A 21,426-nucleotide genomic window follows, 5' to 3' on the forward strand; every position below is an offset into this window, starting at 1 on the left:
GTATACATGTGTATATATGTATGTGTGCATGTGTGTATGAATATGTATATGTGCATGTGTATATGCATGTATGTGTGTGTGCATGTGTTTATGTATATGTATGTATGGTATGTATGTTTGCATGTGTATATGTGTGCATGTGTTTATATGTGTGTGTATATATGTATATTTATGTGTGCATATGTTCATGCATGTGTATTATGGTATGTATGTTTGCATGTGTATATGTATGTATGTGTTTGTGTGTGTGTGTGAACCTACTTGTAGCAGGCTTTTGTTGTCACTGGACCCAATCAATTCTAGATGACCCTGAAACTATTTCCACCTAGAGGAACAGGGTGTGGGGCGGCTTGGTGGCCTAGCAGACAAATAACTGAGACTGATACTAAGAGGCAAGATGTGATTGGTCCCAACACTGACACTCACGCATTCGTGAGTCAGCTGGAAGATGGCTCCTCCAGTGCTGCATTGTTGGGGCCAATAAAGATCTGCTCTTAGATGGTCTCTTCTTGCACACTCCCAGCCACGCGTGCCAAGCTGCTTACACAGAGAAAGCAGCCGTTGGCAAGAGCAGAGGCAGTGGGGGCAGCTGAGCAGTTGGCAGCAGAGGGGGCAAGGCAGCCACTTAGCTGTGTGGTGGCTGAAGAATAAGCAGGTGAACAATTCCAAAACAGCAGGGAGCAGACAGAAGGGCAGGAGGGGCATGGCAAGGGACAAAACTGAAAAGACAAAAGCCACAAGGAGCCAGAAAAGACAAACTACAGGCCCTGCTCACTGTCAGAGTTCCAGAGAGCTATTGAATGGTCAAGGCCAAGGGGCTCACACACTGGGCACTGAGCAGTGCTGAAGGCTAGTGGATGCTGACTTGTCAGTCTCTCTCAGAGCTACGTTGCTGGCTGTTAGCGAGGTCTGAGGAATCCTGGTGCCTGAGAGTTGCTGTGACTACCATGACCAGGTCTGAGAAGTCTCAACTTCCTAAGTCTCCATAAACTATAAAACTCACAGGGCCGAGGGCCCAGTAACAGAGAAATGCAGTACAATAGGGCTCCCCGCTCCCCCTCCCCGCTCCCCCTTCTCCTCCCCGCTCCCCCCCCCCCCCCCCCGTGGCCACTGCTGCTGACCCCTGAGGAAAGCAAAGGCTACCACAGACCAGCATTCGAAGCGCTTCCTCCCCCAGCCTCAGCTTCTGTCTGAGCAACGCAAGGGATATCCAGATAGCTGATGGAGTCCCTAATGACCTACTTCCACAAACTAGACCCCACCTCCCACATGCCCCACGGCCTCTAAAAGCCATTTCCTCGGGAGGGGACCAGTCACTCACTTCAGACTAAGGGAGATGGGACATTTCTGATTCAGCTATAATCGCTATCCTTTATATACTTACGAGACAGGATTTGGGGCTCACCTCAGACACCTAAGCAACAATCCTGCTTCAGCCTTGTGAGTAGCTAGAACGCTAGGCACCTGCACTGGGCTTTTAGGTAGGCATGTAAGGGAATTTTTGTCCCAACCCTTTGGGATGATCATCTACCCGGACACCTTTCTTTTAACCATACTGGATGTAGGGTGATGAAAACGAAGGAAGCTATGGTCACCTGGGGTTAATTAAACCCTGTAAGTCTTCATATTCCATCAAAGGCGCTCAAAGCCAATACCATGCTTTGGTCAAATCAGTTTCCTGCATATATAGGCTGCAAGACTGTAGCAGCCTCTGTGTAGAGTGCTTGGCTCCATGGGTTTGCTTGCAAGGTTTCCTGGAGAGACAGTTCTTCTGAGTGGAGCGTGGAGTCTCTGAAGTAGCAGAGAAGGAAAGAAACACCTTGGACGTAATCAACGCTCCGGCTGCCCAGAGCAACCAGGTAAACAGGCGCCATTTTCCCAAAGAAAGATCCGACCTTCCCTCTCCCGACACATGAACAGCATGAGATCAAGGGTCTGAGGTGAGGTGCTGCAGAGGCGGCTCAGTGGCGAAGCGCACTGGCTGCTCTCTCACAGAGGCCCAGGTTTGGTTTCAGTGCCCATGCAGTGACTCACTGCTACGCATAACTTCAGTTCCAGCAGATCTGATCCCTCTTCTGGCTTCCATGAGTAGCAGGCACACATGTGGTGCATGACTTAGGGGCAGACAAAGCATTAAATTAGTGAATAATTTTTGGAATGTTTCAGGGTGGAAAAAATCAAAAGCTCCTTGAGCTGAGGATTCTCAGGATTCAACCTGCGGGGGAAAGGGTATGAGGACTACTGGTTTACCCCATCTGCTGATTGCCGTTTGAACAGAGCTGAGGCATGGTTCTTCCTTGTAACTGTTGAATTTTGTGGAATCTATGCTGTCTACTATGAGAATGTCTTGAGAAAAAGCTTAGTTTGAATTTCAGGAACCCATCATTGCTTCCCAGGTCCTCAATAGACATCACTGACTTAGGGGAGCCCAAGGCCTTAGGAAATAAGGGTATGTATGTCTTTAGTGGTTATCTGGATATGAGGAAAGAGGCCCACCAAAAGACACACAGGGTGTTCAGTGACTCAAAGGAATCATCCTCAGATTCGACCAACTATAGTTTGAAAACTTGCACAGCTGGGGCTGGAAAGATGGCTCAACAGGACCACAAAGTGCTTAACCATGAGGACTACAAGCTGGGCGTCTCACAAACACTGGCAGCTCTAGCTTCTCTCCTGGCCTGGGCATCTGTATAGACTCATGCAGGCATACACACACAAAACAATGATATAGGATCTGGAGAGATGGTTCAGTGGTTAAAAGTACTCGCTGATCTTCCGGAAGGACCCGGGTTCAATTCCCAGCACCCATGTGGCAGCTCACAACTGGCTATAACTCCAGTTCCAGGGGATCTGACACCTTCACGCAAAACACATGTGGGCAAAACACCAATGCACATAAAATAGAAATAGATCATTAGAATGTTTTAAAAGGAAAATGAGAACTATTAAATAAATATTTGGTTAAGCACCAACACTGAAAAAAATAATCAAAACTTTTTTTCCTATCCACAATGCTTGTAGCAAGTGTTCACGTGGCATTTACGCAGCGTCGAGTTTGATGAAGTCATCCAGAGAGGATTTAAAGCACACAGGAGGGCTCGTGGGCAGAGCTCAGATGCAGAATCCTTGGTGATGGCCTGAGTTTGATTTCTTCAGATAAGCACACACAGGATCTGTGTCACTCGTCTTATTCAGTGACTTTTTTTTTAAATTAGGGATTTGAGCATTCGTGGATTTTTGTATCAATGGAACCAAGTGTTGGATGATAAAGAGTGATCGCACTGTAATTATTCTCAATTTCCAGACGAAGACGAAGCTCAGAGGGGTAGAATTTTCTCATACAAGTCAGAGCTGGGATTCCTACTCAGAATCATCCACGCAGATGGCTGCAGAGCCCACACAACAGATACACCATGTTCCCTAATGCAGCAACAGGCAGTGCTTTCTGCAGCCAGTGGGTTGACAGGAGCAGAGGGTACACAGATGTTCCTTGCAGCACCCAAAGCCTTTGGGTGCAGGACCCTGGACACCACCAGCCAAGGATTCTCACTGATTCATTTCCTACGGAATGCTCAGTAAACAATAGCAAAGAATTCGAGCCCCTTTTGTCCACTGATGACCTTTAATAGCTACATCAGTATCTGGTACATAGTTTTTAATTTGTTAATATTGTTTTAAATTACTTGTATGTGCCTGTGGGGGTGTGCACACACAAAAATGCAGGGTGCCTGCAAATCAGAGGTATTGGATCCCCTGGAGTTGGAATTTTATGTAGTCGTGAGCCACCAGATAGACATGGTTGCTGAGAACCAAACTCCAATGCTCTGGAAGAGTAGCAAGCGCTTTTAACAACTGAACCATCCCTCCGGCCTTAGTTGGTCCTAGGTAAGCATCCAGAAGACACCACCTTAATGAAAACCTACTACATACAAGTCAGGGTTATGGTTAAAGAGTCTATTGGAGAATTGAACATAAGGCAGGCAGAATATAACAGGTATTCTGAGAAATGGTACCAATAGAGTGCAGACATTTGAGTTCAGATTTTGATTTCTGGAAAACCTTTCCTTTATTCCAGAGGCAATTATGAGGGGCCTTGTTTCCATGGAAGGGCTCTATTCCCATCTTCTGCCTCCATGTCTCATAAAGGACCAAGGGAAGCCCAGAACAGAGTCTCAAGGACCCAGTAAACCATTGTGTGTTGTAAAAGATTGGTCCACAAATAGAAGTGCACTTGGGAGGTGCTGTAATCTTTAAAAGGTTAGGGAGGCCTTTGGGACACTGAAGGTACACCCCTAAAGTAGCGTGGTGACACCCCTTCCACGGATCTCTTCCCCCTGACCATGAGCTGACTGGTGTTACTCTGCTGTGTGTGCCTGCCAAGATATCACCCTGCCACATCCCGTGATCTCTGTCTCCCCCCCCCCCCACACACACACCCTTCTACTTAGCCTGAGCTAACCTAGAACTTGCTATGTAGTCCACACTGGCTTTACTTTCCTCCAGCCTCAGCCTACTGAACGCTGGGATTAGAAGCGTCACCACTACACACCCCTGCTTGCATAATAATGAAGACCTCTGAAGTCCCTGGGTTGGCGTTTTCCATGCATTCATTTCGACACCTATCTGGACTAGATTTCTAAAACCTTACACTGTAAGTCAGTTTCAAGGTTCACTCATTCAATCTGAGCTGACACAGGAGGATTGCTTTGTGTTTGAGGCATTCCTGGGCTACCTGGAAAGTTCTAGGGCCCCTGAAACAACAGTAGCTCTCTCTCTCTCTCTCTCTCTCTCTCTCTCTCTCTCTCTCTCTCTCTCTCACACACACACACACACACACACACACACACACAGCTTCACATTGCATCATCATTCCTAGGAAGAAGAACTAAATGAGGTAAGTGAAGATGTCTAAGTTATTCTACCATCTGGCCAGAGTAAAGACTAGTCTCTGACCCGCTTGATAATCTCGACTCACCCGATCTGAGCTAGCTGGCTTCATTTTTTCATTAAAAAACTGTTTTTTATCAGTTTTTCCAGGATGAATTTCCTGCAAAATTAAAAACAAACAAACAAACAAAAATGCTGCCTAGATTTCTTTTAATCTCAGCAGTCAGCAGACAGAGGCCTGCCTGGTCTACATAAGGAGATCCAGGTTGCTCTCTCTCAAACAGTGAAGACAAAAAGCTGGGACGGGTGTCCTCGAGTTGTCCCTGCTGTGATTCTGCTATACAGCCAGGTTCAGCTGCTTCAGCAGGAAATACAGAAGCTGTGCACGAATCGAGGCTGCTGAAGGCAAAGGTTGCTGTATGGGAAAGCCATCAAGCTGCAGGCTTTCTTAGCGACCCAATAGTGAAGAGGAGGTAGCGATCTCACAGCCTAGAGGGCCATCCCCTCAGCAACATTCTGGATGTTACATTCAGGTCCCTCGATGGAGATGACCGGCAAATGACCGGCAGTATTTCTTCCTCTGCGGAGTGTCTATCAGGAGCCACCACTGGGTTTCACAAGCACTGTCAGCACCTGGCCCTTACTAGCTGTCATGTGACTGGCCTCACCCTAGCTGTAATGTGATTAATTTCACCAACACCCTCCTTGGTAGACAGAAGAGAGCACAGGAACAATCTACACTACACACCCATGTTAAGCATCAGTGTCCCCAGAGAGGGGCTGTCCCTCCAAGGGGATGTAGATGGGCTGGGGCTGCCTGAAGCCCGAATTCTCTGCCCCCACAGTGAAGCACTTCGAATAAGCACCCAAAATTTGATGAGAGCTGAATGCTCATCTGACTCACAGGGACTCTGTCATGGGACCTTTGGAAATGCCCCAGATGAGCAGACCAGCTCAAGAACTCCCATCCAAAACCACTCTGTGAAGTGATAAAAACCCACATGCTTGTGTAAGCTCCGGGTCCTGCCCACCCAGACCATGTCTGCTGCCCCATGTCACAGCTCAGACCTGGGAAATAAAGGAGGCAAAACCAGCTTCCTAGTCTCTATGTTGCATGTGAGAATGGCAAGGTGTGGAACAGTTGCTAAAAGGGCAGCAGGTCCCAGGCCACATTCTGCCCTGGCCATGGGTCCTATGCTTACAGGACCACTGACTTCCAAAGTCAACAGCTGGACCAGGCTCTGAGCTGTAAAACCATGTAACACTGTCTCGTCAACTAAGTGCTGGGCCAGGGGCCAGGAGTTCCATTGGTATGTCGCATGCCTAGCATGCATGAAGCTTTATGTTTGGTCCCCAGCACCACATCAACTGGGTGTGGTGACACACGTAATTCTGTCACTCCATGGGTTGAGGCAGGAAGATCAAGCATTCAAAAGTTTGGCTACTTGAGGAATCCGAGGCCATCCTGGGCCACATGAGACCCTGTCTCAAAACGAAGGAAAGGAGGGGCCGAGAGATGGCTCAGTTAGTAAAGAAGCTTGCTGCCAAGTCTAACAGATGACCTGAATTTGATCCTCAATACCCACATGGTGGAAGGGGAGAACCAGCTCCCACAACTTGCCCAGTCCCCTGCACACCCACACTATTTCATACACGCATTAAATGATTAAAATGTAAAAAGAAGGGCTTGCCTTCTTTTATATGTCTCCTATTCTTACTTGAGGACCCAGGGAACTAAGTGATTTGGCCCCTACCACATTTCCAGCCACCTGCACCCAACAGGAAAGGTGCCTCCTGCAGAGCCTAGTTACCCATATAAGCATTTAGGGTAAGTGTGTGCTGCCCCCTGGTGGTCGTTATAGGATCTGTCCTGAGCTAGAGCCTAGACCCTTGGGTCTGAAGTATTCTAGTTTATGACCTCTTTTCTCAAGACATTCTGCATCATTTAACTATGTGGAATCCTCCTTACAATTCTGAGGGACAAGGAGAGCCAGTGACCTTATTCCTACTTTACAGGTGAGTGGCAATATCAGGATGCATTCTTGAGTCCACCCCTTTCCTGTGCAAGTCAACCCTCAACTCCAGCCTGTCATTAACTTCTTAAGAGAAACTATATAGGAATGCACAAGACAGCAGAATGGTCTCTGCCATTTCCCATTTTCTCAGTGGAGAGATCATGTCCCCAAGATCAAAATGTATTAGGATAGAGACACTCCCAAGCTGCTAAGACAGATCAGGAAAAGTGTCACAGCAAACATAAAAACATATATGGGTGGATGGATAGATTGGAAGGTGGATAAACATATGGATAAGCAGGTGAGTGGGTGGATGGATAGATGGGTGGGTGGATGGTTGTATAGTAAGGTGGGCCAGTGGACGAATGAACAGACAGATGGATGGATGGAAAGACAGATGAATGGATGGATGGATGGATGGATGGATGGATGGATGGATGGTAGGTGGGTGGGTGGTTGTATAGTAAGGTGGGCCAGTGGACAGATGAACAGATGGACAGATGGACAGACAGATGAATGGATGAGTGGATAGATGGATGAGTGGTTGGATGGATGGAAGAATGGATGGATGGATGGATGGATGGATGGATGGATGGTGGGTGGATAGAAGGATAAATGGATGGTGGGTGGGTGGATGGATGGATGCATGGATGGTAGGTGGATGTATGGAAGGTGGGTGGATGGAAGGATGGATGGATTGTGGGTGGATAGAAGGATAAATGGATGGTGGGTGGATGGATGGGTGGTGGGTGGATGGATGGGTGGATAGATGGATGGATGGATGGATGGATGGATGGATGGATGGGTGAATAAATGGATGGTGGGTGGATGGATAGATGGATGGATGGTGGATGGATGGATGGTAGGTGGATGGATGGATGGTGGGTGGGTGGATAGATGGATGGATGGTGGGTGGGTGGATAGATGGATGGATGGATGGATGGATGGGTGGCTGGGTGGATGGATGGATGGATGGTGGGTGGATGGATGAATGGATGGATGGTGGGTGGATGGATGGATGAATGGATGGATGGTGGGTAGATGGATGGATGGATGGATGGTGGGTGGATGGATGGATGGATGGATGGATGGATGGATGGATGGATGAATGAATGAATGGATGGATGACCAAGCCAGCTCAATCAGTCAATGGGTTCTCCAAGGAGAAAGTGGGGATTTAAAAGAAAAAGATAAGTTCATATGGTGGTGGCAATGCAGCTCCATGACATCCGGTGTCACATGTGTCTCCCATCCTGCGTTGCCATGATGCCCAAGAGGAAAGTTAGCGCTGATGGAACGGTGGAAGCAGAGCCCAGGTGCTGCTCTGCAAGGCTGTCGACCAAGTCCGCCCTACCAAGGTGGACACCAAGCCGAAAAAGGCCACGGAAAAGGATAAAGCTTCAGACAAAAAAGTGCAGATAAAGGGGAAGAGGGAAGCAAAGGGCAAACAGGCTGAAGTGGCTGACCAGCAAACTACAGATCTTCCTGCAAAAAATGGAGAGATGAAAAACCAGCATCCAGCCTCTGAAGAAGAGAAAGAAGCCAAGTCCAACTAAGCACCCATCACGTCTGTCAGTGGTCCCTGCCTCCCTACTGTACAATCCAGAGGAATACTTTATCAACTATTTTGTAAATTCGAGTTTTTTAGTGGCTCTAGAAACATTTTTAAAGGGTGAGGGAATCCTACCACATCCCATTTTTAAAGTGTAAATATTTTTAAGAGGTTAAATCATTTGCTTTTTTTTATTTTTATTTTTTGGTACAACCAGAAAATAGGACAACTGAATCTGGAGGGGCTGTGGCTGTCTTGGGGGTCACCATAACATTCCGCAGAGAGATACAAAGCATACTAAATGGCAATTTGGGGTCAGAGTTGTTCATATGTGTCTAGAATATTTTCAGTTATATTTGGTTCCATTTTTCTAGTAGAACCCTTTGTAAGAAAGCCTATCTTTGGTCCTTGCCCTGTCAGAACTGGGATGCCTGTGGTTATGGCCATCTATTTTTCTAACAGTTGTGACAATGTGCTGGGAAAGATGGAAATTTTGAATATGTCCTGTGTGTGGCATAAAATTGTGAGTTGGTAGAACTGGGGATTATGAGCATTTAGTTATTAGTTGAGGTCTTAAGGAAACTTGCCAAGTTTGAGGCTCAAACATCACTGGAATAAGTCCAAAGAAAAACAATGTGTAGCTATTTGTGTGCATGAAAACAATATGACTCTTCAGAGTTTGGGTATGTGTGATAAGAATTGGAATGTCTGTGTACTCTGCTCCTTGACCAATAAAATCAAAGTTGTAAAAGAGTAGAAAGAAAAAAAAAGAAAAAGAAAGGAAGATAGGAAGGAAGAAAGAAAGAGACAATTAGACAATGCTATAGCTGACTTCAGCCAGTTCAGAGGCTGAGGCAGGTTTATTTTTTTTCAGTTTGCTTTTATACCATTTTAATTAAATGCAAATAATAAGGTCAGTTCTATGTTAAGGAACAAACAAGGGAAATAAACACAGATAGTTAAGGAACAAACAAGGCAAAAAAGTAAGTCCCAAAATCACTGCTTCTAGGGGTTTATCAGGATGACCAAGATATCTGAGCCTACTTCCCTGTCCTAGCCCAAAGTCAAATTCTTGCCTAAAGCCTACTTCTTTGTTCTGGCTCCAAATCAGATTCTTGCCTGAGCTTATAGAATCTGCCCTAAAAGCTCTCCACAGATGGATGAGTGGATGGATGGATGGATGGATGGATGGATGGATGGATGGATGGATGGATAGATGATGGATGGATGATGAATGGATGATGGATGGATGGATGGATGAATGGATGGATGATGGATGGATGGTGGATGGATGATGGATGGATGGTGGATGGATGAATGGATGTTTGGATGAGTGGATGGATGGATGGATGGATGGATGGATGGACGGATGGATGGATGGATGGATGATGGATGGATGATGGATGGATGGATGGATGTTTGGATGAGTGGATGGATGGATGGGTGGATGAGTGGATGGATGGGTGGTGGATGGATGAATGGATGGATGATGAATGGATGGTGGATGGATGGATGAGTGGATGGATGGATGGATGGATGGATGGATGATGAATGGATGGTGGATGGATGGATGAGTGGATGGATGGATGGATGGATGGTGGATGGATGATGGATGGATGGTAGATGGATGAATGGATGTTTGGATGAGTGGATGGATGGATGGGTGGATGAGTGGATGGATGGATGGTGGGTGATGGATGGATAAATGTGAGGAGACAGGTGAATATGTAGGTAGCAAGATAAAAGAGGCAGAAACTTAAGAACTTTGAAATCTATCTTAGCAATTGGCAGCTGCCTTGTTCCCTGTTCCACAGACTTCAATCTGATTCTAGCTGCCTCGGCCCCTTCTTCAGGCTGCTATGGATCCAACAGGCTGGATCAAGTTCTGAACCCACTGTCCCTGTCTGGCAGGTGTGACGAGCAGTCAGGTGACTAAAGGACAGCTTGCTGCCTTTGCTGCTGTTGTTGACTGAGAAAAAACAAACCTGCCTGTAAATATACCAGGCAAGTATATGAGAAATGAGAGGGGTCATAAAGCAGCCTGCCTGTCACAAGTATTCAGTGAATGGAAGGTCCTTTCCTTTTGTCCCGTATCATGGAGAAATTCTGGAGAGGGAAGAAACATGGCTGCTGGACATCTGACAAGATTTTGTTTTGTTTCAGTTTTGTCCTAAGTCCTTTGAGATAATTAAGTACATTTGAAGGCAGTGGTAGAGGCAGTGAGTAGATTTCGGATAGGGCTTTAGGCACAGGGATATTCTGCAGAGTCCCTGGTGGTGGTGCTCAGAATCTCTTTAACAGACCCAAGGCAGTAATCAGAACTTCGTGGTTATGGATCAAGACGTGAGCTGTCAGCTGCTCCTTCCCTCGGCCATCATGGGCTGTAAAGCTCTAAGGCCATAAGCCAAATTAAATGCTTTGTCTTATAAGCTGCCTCGATCACATTATAAAGGTAATTAAGACATCACCTTTGCTTGTTTGTGTGTGTGTGTATGTACGCGCACATGCAATATACAGTGTGTTTGTGGAAGTCAGAGGATGATTTGTGGGAGTTGGTTCTCTCATTCCACCGTGTGGGTCTCATGGCTGGGTCGTCTTGCTGACCCCATGTAGCTGACTTGCCATCCATCTTGCTGCCTGTACTCTGTGATGCTAGCCTTCTCCGGGCCCTAGGTTGATTACTCCATTCATCTGCCCGCTTCAAATCCTCCTGAGGTCACTGATCATTTCTGCTTACATTCCTTTCACCCATTTCAGTATCTCTGAATTCAGGAGTTGTGATATTTTAGCGGAGTCCTACTGCCTTGCTCTTCATGGCTCTTGGGTTTCCATGCTGCGGTTTGTGCACTGGCTGGTTTGAGTAGCTCTTCAGACTTCATCGGGACATCTTAGCGAGCAGCTCGCTCTTGAAGGCTAAATCACTGCCACCACCTGAGGAAACAAACTAGTACAGCAGTGACAACAGCAAAACACACCAGGGGCGTGACTACATCACCCATCACCACAGAACAGAGTGCTGAAACTAACAAAGGCTGCAGTAATGACCTCACCAATTAAAAGCAGCCAGGAAAGGGTGGACTCAAGAATTCAGAGAATCTTGGAAAATGAAAGCAAGGGAGAAGCAGAGAAGAATGTTATGAAGGAGAAGAGAAGGAGGCAACAAATTAGACAAAATGGGGGGGGGGGTGAGTAGTGTAACACGCCTTTAATCCCAGCACCTAGGTCCTTGAAGACTGGAGACCGCTGGGAACATGAAGGCTGCTTCTTGTTGCTGACGCTGAGCCTGTACTGGACAAGTATCTAAAGTCTGCCAGAGTCACCCTTCAGTAGCTTCTCTTCTTTGTGGACCAGTCTGTGAATTGGGCAGGTTTTTCCGCCCTTCTGGGACTCTGCAGTTCAAATACCCCCGGAAAGTTAATATTTTAGCTAGAGGGTGTTTGTCAAGTGTGGGAACAAAAAACAAAACAAAAAAAAAAAAAAAAAAAACAAAAACAAAAAAAAAAAAAAAACCCACACCACTGCCTAGAACATGAACCCCTGGCTTGGAGGATATTCTGTGGATGTTAAGTGTTCTGCAGGATCTCTGGAATTCTTAGACAACAGATATCTCAGGGAATAAACCTTGACCAATACAACAAATAAAATAGTTTTAAAACATTGTAAGTCTAGGGGCTAGAGATACGGCTCATCAGTGAAGAGCACTCACTGTGCTTGCAGTGTGAGAGGCTATTTTTTCACCGGTGAAGTGAGCCAATTCAAGCCAGAGTAAAAATATATTAAAGGCAGGTTTGTTGGAGAGCTGCTCCTGACAGGTGAGTTCACTGGCCCCAAGGAAGAGGTTAGGGGAGTGGCCATGGGGAGAGAAGAGAGGTGGGGGGGGGGGGGAGAAAGAAAGGTGGACAGAGAAGGAGGGAGAGATAAAGGAGGGAGGAAAAGGGACCAAAATATCCAGATTGTATAGGGAAGAGCCTCTGGGTGAAGTGCAGCCCTGCCTCTGGAATGGAAAAGTTCACAGTTGGGGGCAGGGTGTGCCAGGTAGGGACTGAGGGATGCTGGGAGAACCTGGAAGCCTTTGATATGTAAAATATGCATCTCACCCTCTTCCGGCCTCCCTAGGCACACACACTGTGTAGGCAAACGCTTATACACATACATTTTAACCATAAATACTTTAGAAATATAAAATCTAGAAAAATGCATAAGTTATCAGGGAAATGCCAGTTAAAACTGCTCTGAAATTCCGGCCCCCTAGCGTCAGAATGGCTGTGATCCAGGTGACCAACAACAGTAAACGCTGGCAAGGACACACCACCAGTCACAACACTACTGTCACCACTGCAGAACTTACAGGTTCCTCAAAAAAATTAAAACTACCATCTCACCCACACTTGAGTATCTATCCAAGAGGCAACGTAAGACAGACGTTTATCTACACAAGCATGTTTATTGGTATGGTATTCAACTGCCAGGAAATAGAACAGGCTGGATGTCCATAAACAGATGGCTTTTTAGAATACACATGGAATTTTATTCAGAAAAAGAAAGGGAAAGTGATATTATGCTATTTGCTGGAAGGTAGATGTAATCGGATATCATCCTCTGAGGCAGAATAAGTGATACACATATAACATGCTTCCTCTCACGAGTGTAACAGGAAGGGGCTAGTGAGGAAGGACTGAGTGTGCTAGCACTCACCTATAATCCAGTACCCAGGAGACAGAGGCAGGAGGATCAGGGGTTCAAGGCTATCCTCAGCTACATTGCAAGCTCAAAGCCAGATACATCTCAAAAAGACCCTGTCTCAAAAACTATCATCATCATCAACGGGGCTGAAGTACCTAGGCTGTAAGAGAAGTAGCTATTCTTGCAGAAGAGCCGAGTTTGATTCCCAACACCCACGTGGTGCTCTGAAGCCTTTGTAAATCTAGAGTGAGATAATCCAATGCTGCCTCTGGCCTCTGCAGGCATGTGCATGGAATACAGCTATACATGCAAGCAAAACCATGTAAAAAGCCACAACTGGTCAAAATGCAGAACTCAACTGACCATGAGGTGTCTGACCCCAAGAGATACAGTTACACACAATTCCTATCCTCAAGGCTCGGGACAGATCAAAGGAGGAGGAGCCAAAGATGGAAGACCATCATAGGAGGAGGAGCGACCAAAGCCAGAAGACCAGGACATCCACTCAAGATGTCTTTCCCTTAAAAGAGAGGACATGGAAGAAAGTGGGGCGGGTGTGATCAGCAGACACTGTATGACAGTCTCTAGGATAAAATAAAAATTTAAACCAAGTTCCTGCTAATTTCCTAGAGATGCCAACGTCCCAGTCCGATTAGGAAGAAAGAATAGACCAGTCAAAGTCAATAGAACATTGGTACCAACACAGCTGCGGGCACTGGGGTTCAAGAGTAACCTATCATCAGGGATGGGTAGAGAAGCATCCAAAGAAGAGGTGTGTAGCAAATCCGAAAGGGGTCTTGCTTCTATGCAATTAAATCAGGGCTTGGGACCAAGAACTGAGCTGCCACAAGGCAGGCAGGACGAAGCCAACCGGAGAACCCAAGGTTAAGAAGAAAATCAACTGTGAGTTAAGCAGGCTTGGGAAAGGAGCAGATAGAAGGCGGGAGGTCCAAATTTGTTTTGCGGAAGCACCAGAAGGACTGCAGGCCAATGGGTATCACCATTGTGACTGCAGTTGGAAAGAATGGGCGCTGGGTGTGGCCCTTCCGGCTAGCCCCTGGAGGCATGTTACCTTGCTACAGTCTGACTCTTTCAGGTAAGGAACCACAGCACTGCCTGGTGCCTCACCATGACCCCCTTACCATTCAGATGATGCACAGTACATTACCCAATCCTTTCTGTAGAAGATGTCCACATCCCTGGCATGGCCGGCAGATGTGTCACCTCAGATGTGTGTACAGCTGGAGACAGAGCATGTACTGAACATATATGCAAAGCTCTGACCTCAGTCTGCAGACCAAAATGAGGGGGGAAGGAAAGAAGAACAGACATGAAGAGGGTAGGAGGGGTGGACAATGTAGAAAGAGAGAGAGAGATAGACGTAGGAACAAGAGAAGAAAATATAGGCACATAAGTTTCCATGTTTGCGCAAACCTCTTCCACTGAGCACTGGTGCCTGGTAGGGATTTCACAGGGATAGAGGGGCCGGCGTGGAGCAAAGCAGAAGTTAGAACTGGTGTATTTTGCGCTCCTATCCTATCTGAGGCTTTCCTTTTATTGCTCTACCATGGTGGAGACCAGCATGCTCTGGGGCTGCTCCGGTGCTCTCACCAGGGTGGTTCTGCATTCCTGGGGCAGATCATTCTGCCACGGTTCACGGTGGTTGGCGGTTGGTTCACCCTCTCAGTCCCGCTCCTTATCCAGGTACTGCTGGGTGCTCAGGGACTCCCGCCTCCAGCGCATCATCTTTCTCAGCTGGTCCATCAAGAACTTCTTTTTCAGGTGGTCGTACAAGTAGCTCATCTTCCTCTTGGTCTTGTCAGAGGCTTTCATCTAATGAAAAACAGGCGAATTTAGGATAAAAAAAAGTCACTTGGTAGCAAGAGACATCTGAGGCTGCTGACCTACCAGGTGCCTGACCTCAGTTTCCTTATTTGGAGAGCATGAGCATCAAGTTAGACTACTGTGCTCTCTGATGCTCTGCAGGTGAGGAGCCTGATTTCGAATCTGATTTCAATCTGAAGATGGATAGAAAGGAAATGGGTATTTGGGGGTCCAGGAATGTAGCTCAATCATAGAGAACTGGCCTAGCATGCGTGAAGCCCTGGGTTCAATTCCCAGTACCATAAAATAAAAAAATGCATGAGGATCACGTGGGTATGAAGAAATGGAGGTCACAGGAGCAAGGAGGTCCATCTTGGTTTGGAGTTAGTCTGTTTGTTTTCAAAGACAGCTTTTCAAGACAGTTGCCCTGGATATCCTGGAACTCACTCTGTAGACCACTCTGGCCTTAAACTCAAGAGACTGAGATTCTGTGTCTCCCAAGTGCTGGGATTAAAGGTGTGTACTGCCACTACCCGGCTTCCACTTTGTTCTTTCTCCTTCTAAAACTCCTCTCACGGTGTCCCTATTACTCTGTTTACACATTATCTGTGACTCCTAGCTAATCTATGTCTACACATTACCTCTCACAGCCCCCCATCACCAGGAGTTCTGTCTTCATCCTGATCTTACTCATTCAGTCAAGAGTAACAATGACAGGCTGCAGGAGGGTATGTGGGAGCCAACTGCAGGTGACCCCCACTAACTACAATGTAACAAGGGTGCAAGATAATGCTCAACTATCTCCAAGCCCCATAAAAAGTGATACACCCCTAAAAGAAATCCAGACTTTAAAAGGCAGGTAGCAAGAGCTACCAAGGAAGCTGGGACACGTCAGTCACCCTGTCCTACATATCCTGTTACATGAACTCAGCTTCTCTATTTTGCTTAAACTAGTTCAGATTTACATTACAGGACCCACAACTCAGAAGAGTTTCAAATCCTGTTTTACAAATAAGGAAAGTGTATAAAACTGGCCTATCTCCGAGTCATAATCTATTCTGCCAGACCGTAGCATGAGAAGTTTAACACAAAGTTTAACAAACATACATGGAGCCCGACCCCGTTTGTGTCTTGTCATGGGTTTGCTGCTGTTCTCAGGAAATGGGATGAATTTTCAAAGAAAAAAAAAACCACCTAACCATATAGTGCTGATGCCAACTCAAACTGCAAGTCTGAAGTTCTGCACGGATGATCACGTGCTTTGAGGAAACTAAACAAGACATGGTGCATAGTCTTTCCCTCTGAGTATCTCCAGCTGTGCTGAGCAAGTGTGAAACCTTGGGCAAGATACCAACCCCACGAGTCACGTGTCTCCTCTGTAACGATGGGGCCTGACTTCCTAAGACTTTCAAGGCCCTGAGTTTCCTCCCAAGGCTACATAGACAGCTCACAAGGAAGGAAGAAGAGATGAGGAGTGTGGAATGTCACTAGTGGGCTCCAGCACAACCTGGCGGACACTTTACCTCCATTTCGTACATGCGCTGTGCATTGAGGTTGTCACGAATAATCACCCGAGATAAATGGCTCTTGGGTAACAGTTTCTTCACATTTGCATCATTGGTATTCATTAAGCTAGAGGAGAGATGGGACAGGTTAGAAAGCCTCCAGAGGCCTGGTTTGATGGATGCTGGGACAGTGGAAGATACCTCTTTGGGTTTATTTGGAGACAGGGTCTTGCTATGTAGCTCTGGCTGGTCTGGAAATCACTGTAGACTAGACTAGCCTAGAACTCACTGGGACTAAAGGCATGTGCCACCACATTTGGGTTTCTAGAGAAGTGGTTTTCTCACACAGGAAGGTCCAAAGCAGTCCACATGAGAGGTGGCAGGAGAAAGTCCTCAGAATTATTACTGTTGTGATTGAAAGGACTCTGGCCAGCTCCATCGTGGAGAGCATGACTCTGGAAGGCCTTGCCTTTCTCCCCCACTTCCTCGGCATTGCTAAAAACAGATCACATCCCTAAGCTAGCCCCCAAGATCTGGTCCCTTATTTGGCCACTTCCTCCTTCTGAGGCTAACTACCAAGGTCCAGCTATCAAAATGTTGAAGTCCAGCAATTAAAAGCCCCCTTTGGCTCACCTAGTATTAACATGCCCAATAAAAATTAAACACCTCCTCCTATCACTGGGTTTCCCACTGTACTCTTAGTACCACTGTTTCCTGTGTGCCAAGTCTGTCTCCTCTCTATTCAGAGGCAGTCCTTTGTCCCCCAGGACAAATAACCCTATCCCATCTCCCCGTTCCCTTCCCCTTCTCCCTCATCCTCTATCCCCTGCCTTTGTCTCTTATTTCCTTCCTTCTGACACTCTGGAGCAAATAAATCTTTGTGCTGAAAACTTGGTCTTGGGGGTACTTTCCCTAGCAGCTATTGTTATTACTGTTCCTCTATGGAAGTGCTGGGTGGAACCCAGACCTGCAAACTCGAGTCAAGTACTCTCCAGTTGTGCAACCCCCAAAATGCTGAGTGGTCAGTTCAATGAGAAAATTCCAGGTAAGAGCAAAGGGGGAGGTCTTCGACGAATAAAAGTTGGAAGGTAGAGGTAAAAGATAAGTTTGAGAGAGGAAGAGGTGGGGAGCTCCTCCTTCATAGCCTGGATCTAAGGGGGATCTGGGAGCAGGGCAGAGCAGAACAGAACAGAAAAAAAGGAAAAGGGAGGCTGGAGAGATGGCTCAGTGCTTAAGAGCGCTCGCTGACTGCTCTTCCAGAGGTCCTGAGTTCAATTCCCAGTAACCACATGGTGGCTCACAGCCATCTGTAATGAGATCTGATGCCCTCTTCTGGTGTGTCTGAAGATATACTTATTATTATAATAAATAAATATTAAAAAAATAAAGGGAAAGGAAAGCCGGCTATGTTACTTCATGCCTGTGAGCTCAGCACTTGGGAAGCTAGAATCAGGAAGGCGAGAAGCTCAAGGATAGCCTGGGCTACACGGGCAATTTTCCAAGGGGAAGGAAGGAGGGATGGATGGATGGAAGGAAGGATGGAAGAAGGGAAGGGAGGGAGAGATAAGGGAGGATTTGGGTGGACACATATTTAGCTAAGGGAACAGTTTGAGAAATGCTTAAAAATGAGAAAAGTTTGGGGTGTTATAGGACTTTTGAGGTCTCTGACAAGTGTGTTCCACTTGTCACTTTGACACTACAAGACAATTGACACTCAGGAACCAGTTTCAGTCTGCTATGTCATGCTGTGTGGGACACAGGTATCCTTAGGCATCGTGGGCCCCCGTGGCATCAGTGGGTTGGAGACACCTACACGGGTAAGAAGTATGGAGCAATGTAAGCGGAATGGGAAACTAGGAATGAGCCGGGAGAATGTGCTTAGCACACTCGGTCCTGATCATTTCCAGCAGTAATAAAAACTCACCTATAATCCCAGCACTTGGGAGGCAGCAGAAGAATCAAGTTCAAGGCCATTCTTTGTTACTTTAGGAGTTTAAGCCAACCTGGGCTACAAGTCTCAACAAACAACAGATGGTGTTGCTAGCCCTTCTCGTTCTTTGATAATTTAGTTACACTATGAAGTGTTTTTAAATGTTTTTCCCCACTTTAAAAAAAATTGTTCATTCATTCTAAAACTTGGAAGCCAAGCAGACAACTGTGCTAAGTCATTTGATATAATACATATAATCAAGTATAAACATTTAGTATAATAACTAGATAAAAACAAACTACTAAACAGAGAATTTTTGTGTTGTTTTTTTCCTAAATATAACACACGCACTTAGGCATGGATTATCCTAGCCTGTCAGTTGCTGCGGTAAAATAAGGATCAAAAACAACTTGAAGACAGTGTACTTTCAGCTCACACGGTACAGTCGCTCGGCGAGAAAGGCTGAGACAGGATTCAAGGCAGGAACCTGAAGCCGGAAACTAAAGCAAAGACCACCATGGAAGGCTGCTTTGCTTTTCATGACTTGTTCAACCGGCCTTATACAACCCACCCACCCGCCCAGGTGTGGCACTGCCCACAGTTCCTCCATCCTCCCACATCTATCATTAGGAAAACACCCCACAGGCCATCAGCTGTAGGCAATTCCCCAAATGATGTTTCTTCAATCTAGGTAATTCTAGTTGCTTTCAAATTGACAAAAACTAACTGGCACAGGTGTGCATAAAAATATTAACAGTGATTGTGTTTCTGGTCATTTGGCTTGTTCTGACTTCAGCTTGGTTTGTTGTTGAGTGTACTTTACTTTTGCAATGATTAGCAAACCACTTTAAAGAACACCAGAGAAATGGCAGGTGTTCTGGTGAAGTGTTCCTGAATACAGATTCCCAAACAAATAGCAAAAAGGGAAGAATGCCACACACATGACCGGATTGAAACTGAAAAGGCTGTCTGATACACACAGGAACAGAAGGAACACACACGAAAGCTTATACTTAACTCAGACTCTATTGGTTCTATTCAGCACATCAGAATAATGTAAAATATAGTATTTTTATAATCAGATCAAACAACAACAACAACAAACCCCAACAAACAAAAAGATATACATAATTTGACAGGGTCTCATGTATCCAGGATGGCCTAGAACTCCCTCTTAAACATAGGGTGACCTTCAATTTCCAATCCTCCTGCCTCTAGCACCAGAGTGCTTGGTTACAAGCTTGTGCAATCATGTTCAGTCAAGAAGAAAACAAAGAACCTTTAGAGGAATTATAAAAATGCTTTCCAATTCATTTTTCTATCAACTGTCTGGGTGTGCTTGCTAACACAAAAAAGCAAACATCGAAAACCACCTAGTTCCATCTTTCTGCTTTTTATGCAGGATAACTCAACATACACAGGTGCTGATGGAAAAACAGATTCAAAGGTCAGGAATTTACACACAATTCTAAATCTTATTTTCAACCAAGAAGAGCCTAAATATTTAAAGATCCTCTATACTCGGTGATGCACCAAATTTATCAATATTGCACATGAAACAGGAGAAAGATTAAAAATAGTCTCTTTCAAGTAATAAATAATGGTCATTTTTGAACCAAATTGTTTCCATAATAAATCCTCTGTAGGACTTAGTGCGCTCAGACCGCACCATGTCTGGCCTACAGTAAGCCCAGGTCAGGATTCATTCCGAGGACTGGAAATGGGACAGCGCCTTCGGCCCATAGACCGGGCTTCTAAGGATCCTAAGGGTTGGCCTGGGTCTTAAAAATCCCGACGATATTGCTGCGCTCTGAGGAACTCATATGGGCGGAGGTGGGGGATGTGGGGGAATCGGCCGGGATTCAAACGTGAGTCTGAAAGCTCGGACCCCCTTAGAGGTCCCGGGTCTGACAATTGCTTTGTACACCTGAGCCACACCTGAATAACAACTTGGGGACTGGGGGCCGCGGCCGCAGGAAGTAGATCTGCGGTTGGATGTGGACGCCAAGATCCGGCTGGCTGTCTAGTCTCTCACGCCGGAAGTCCGAGCCAGAAGCGGTGGGCTCCTCGTTAACGTCCTCGTAATCCGAGCCCAAGTCCCATTTGACCGAAGGCCTTCTGGGTTGTGTAGAGGACTCTGGCGGGCTAGAGCCCGAATCAAGAAAGGTAGCAAAGCGGAAAACCATGATGGAAGGACGCGCAGATACGGAGCGGCTACCTACACTGGAGTCTAAGGCGGAGCTCTGCGCGTTACCTGGGAGACCTACAAAGCGGAGGGACGTGCAGGCGCACCGCGTGACGCTCTGGGCGTTCTTTGTGACGCTCGGTTGGGCGTGTTGCCTAGGAGACAGATGGGTGAGTGGGTGGGGCGTGCAGGCGGTGGGCGTAGCAATGGTCCTTCCGGCTGCTTGGCGCGTTTCCGTGGAGACGGGCTCTGCTGTAGCCCACCCGGCTTTTCGGAGACATCTGGGAACTGCGCGAGTCCTCCGAGGTACAGAATCAGTCGCGGGGCCCCCCTAGGCCCAGAACTGCCTATTGCTCCGCGAGGAGAAGTCGTTGCTACCGAGATCCGGAATCATGAAGGGCCCTTTCTTTCTTAGAGACGTCGCCCGTGGCTCCGCCCTGCAGTTGCTTCCTGAAAATTTTCCGGGGTACTGAGGGAAGGAGGTAAGATCATCTGATGAATCTTGTCACTACATAGAGAGGCCAATTCTCTAGGAAGCTTCCTAGGCTTGATCTGGCACCTTCCACTGATCTACTTGTGGACTCTGTTCCATGTTTATAACCCGGAATTTAACCAACGCCCCACCTATATTTGCCAACGTCCTCCAGAAAGTGTAATCCACCAGAAGTATCAGCCTTCAGAACTTGCTGTCTGATGATGAACAAAACTGGTTTATCTCGAGTCTCAAGTTTCACGGGTACAAATTAACCAGATGCCAAAAGCCTGGTTGGTTGTAAAGTATGAAAACAGTGGTGATGAAAATTCTGTTTCTTCTCCCCCTCCCCCTCTCTTACTCCCATCGGTCT

General features: G+C 46.5%; 1 protein-coding gene and 1 pseudogene across 2 annotated transcripts; one reads left to right on the forward strand and one right to left on the reverse strand.

The window, feature by feature from the left end:
- The first annotated feature begins 8,168 nt into the window (after window positions 1-8,168).
- On the forward strand, window positions 8,169-8,458 carry LOC308421867 (non-histone chromosomal protein HMG-14-like; annotated as a pseudogene). The gene has a single exon. The product of its transcript is annotated as a non-histone chromosomal protein HMG-14-like (transcript).
- Window positions 8,459-14,820: 6,362 nt separating this feature from the next.
- On the reverse strand, window positions 14,821-20,582 carry LOC308421959 (uncharacterized protein C5orf52 homolog; the record flags this gene model as incomplete). The annotated part of the gene is made up of 3 exons (XM_080918443.1): window positions 14,821-14,970; window positions 16,485-16,593; window positions 20,335-20,582. 3 exons carry the CDS (start codon window positions 20,580-20,582, stop codon window positions 14,821-14,823), a joined length of 507 nt encoding a protein of 168 aa, XP_080774569.1.
- Between the last annotated feature and the right edge of the window lie 844 nt (window positions 20,583-21,426).

The sequence above is a fragment of the Micromys minutus genome, assembly GCF_963924665.1.
Source record: "Micromys minutus genome assembly, chromosome: 1".
NCBI classification, from domain to species: domain Eukaryota; kingdom Metazoa; phylum Chordata; class Mammalia; order Rodentia; family Muridae; genus Micromys; species Micromys minutus.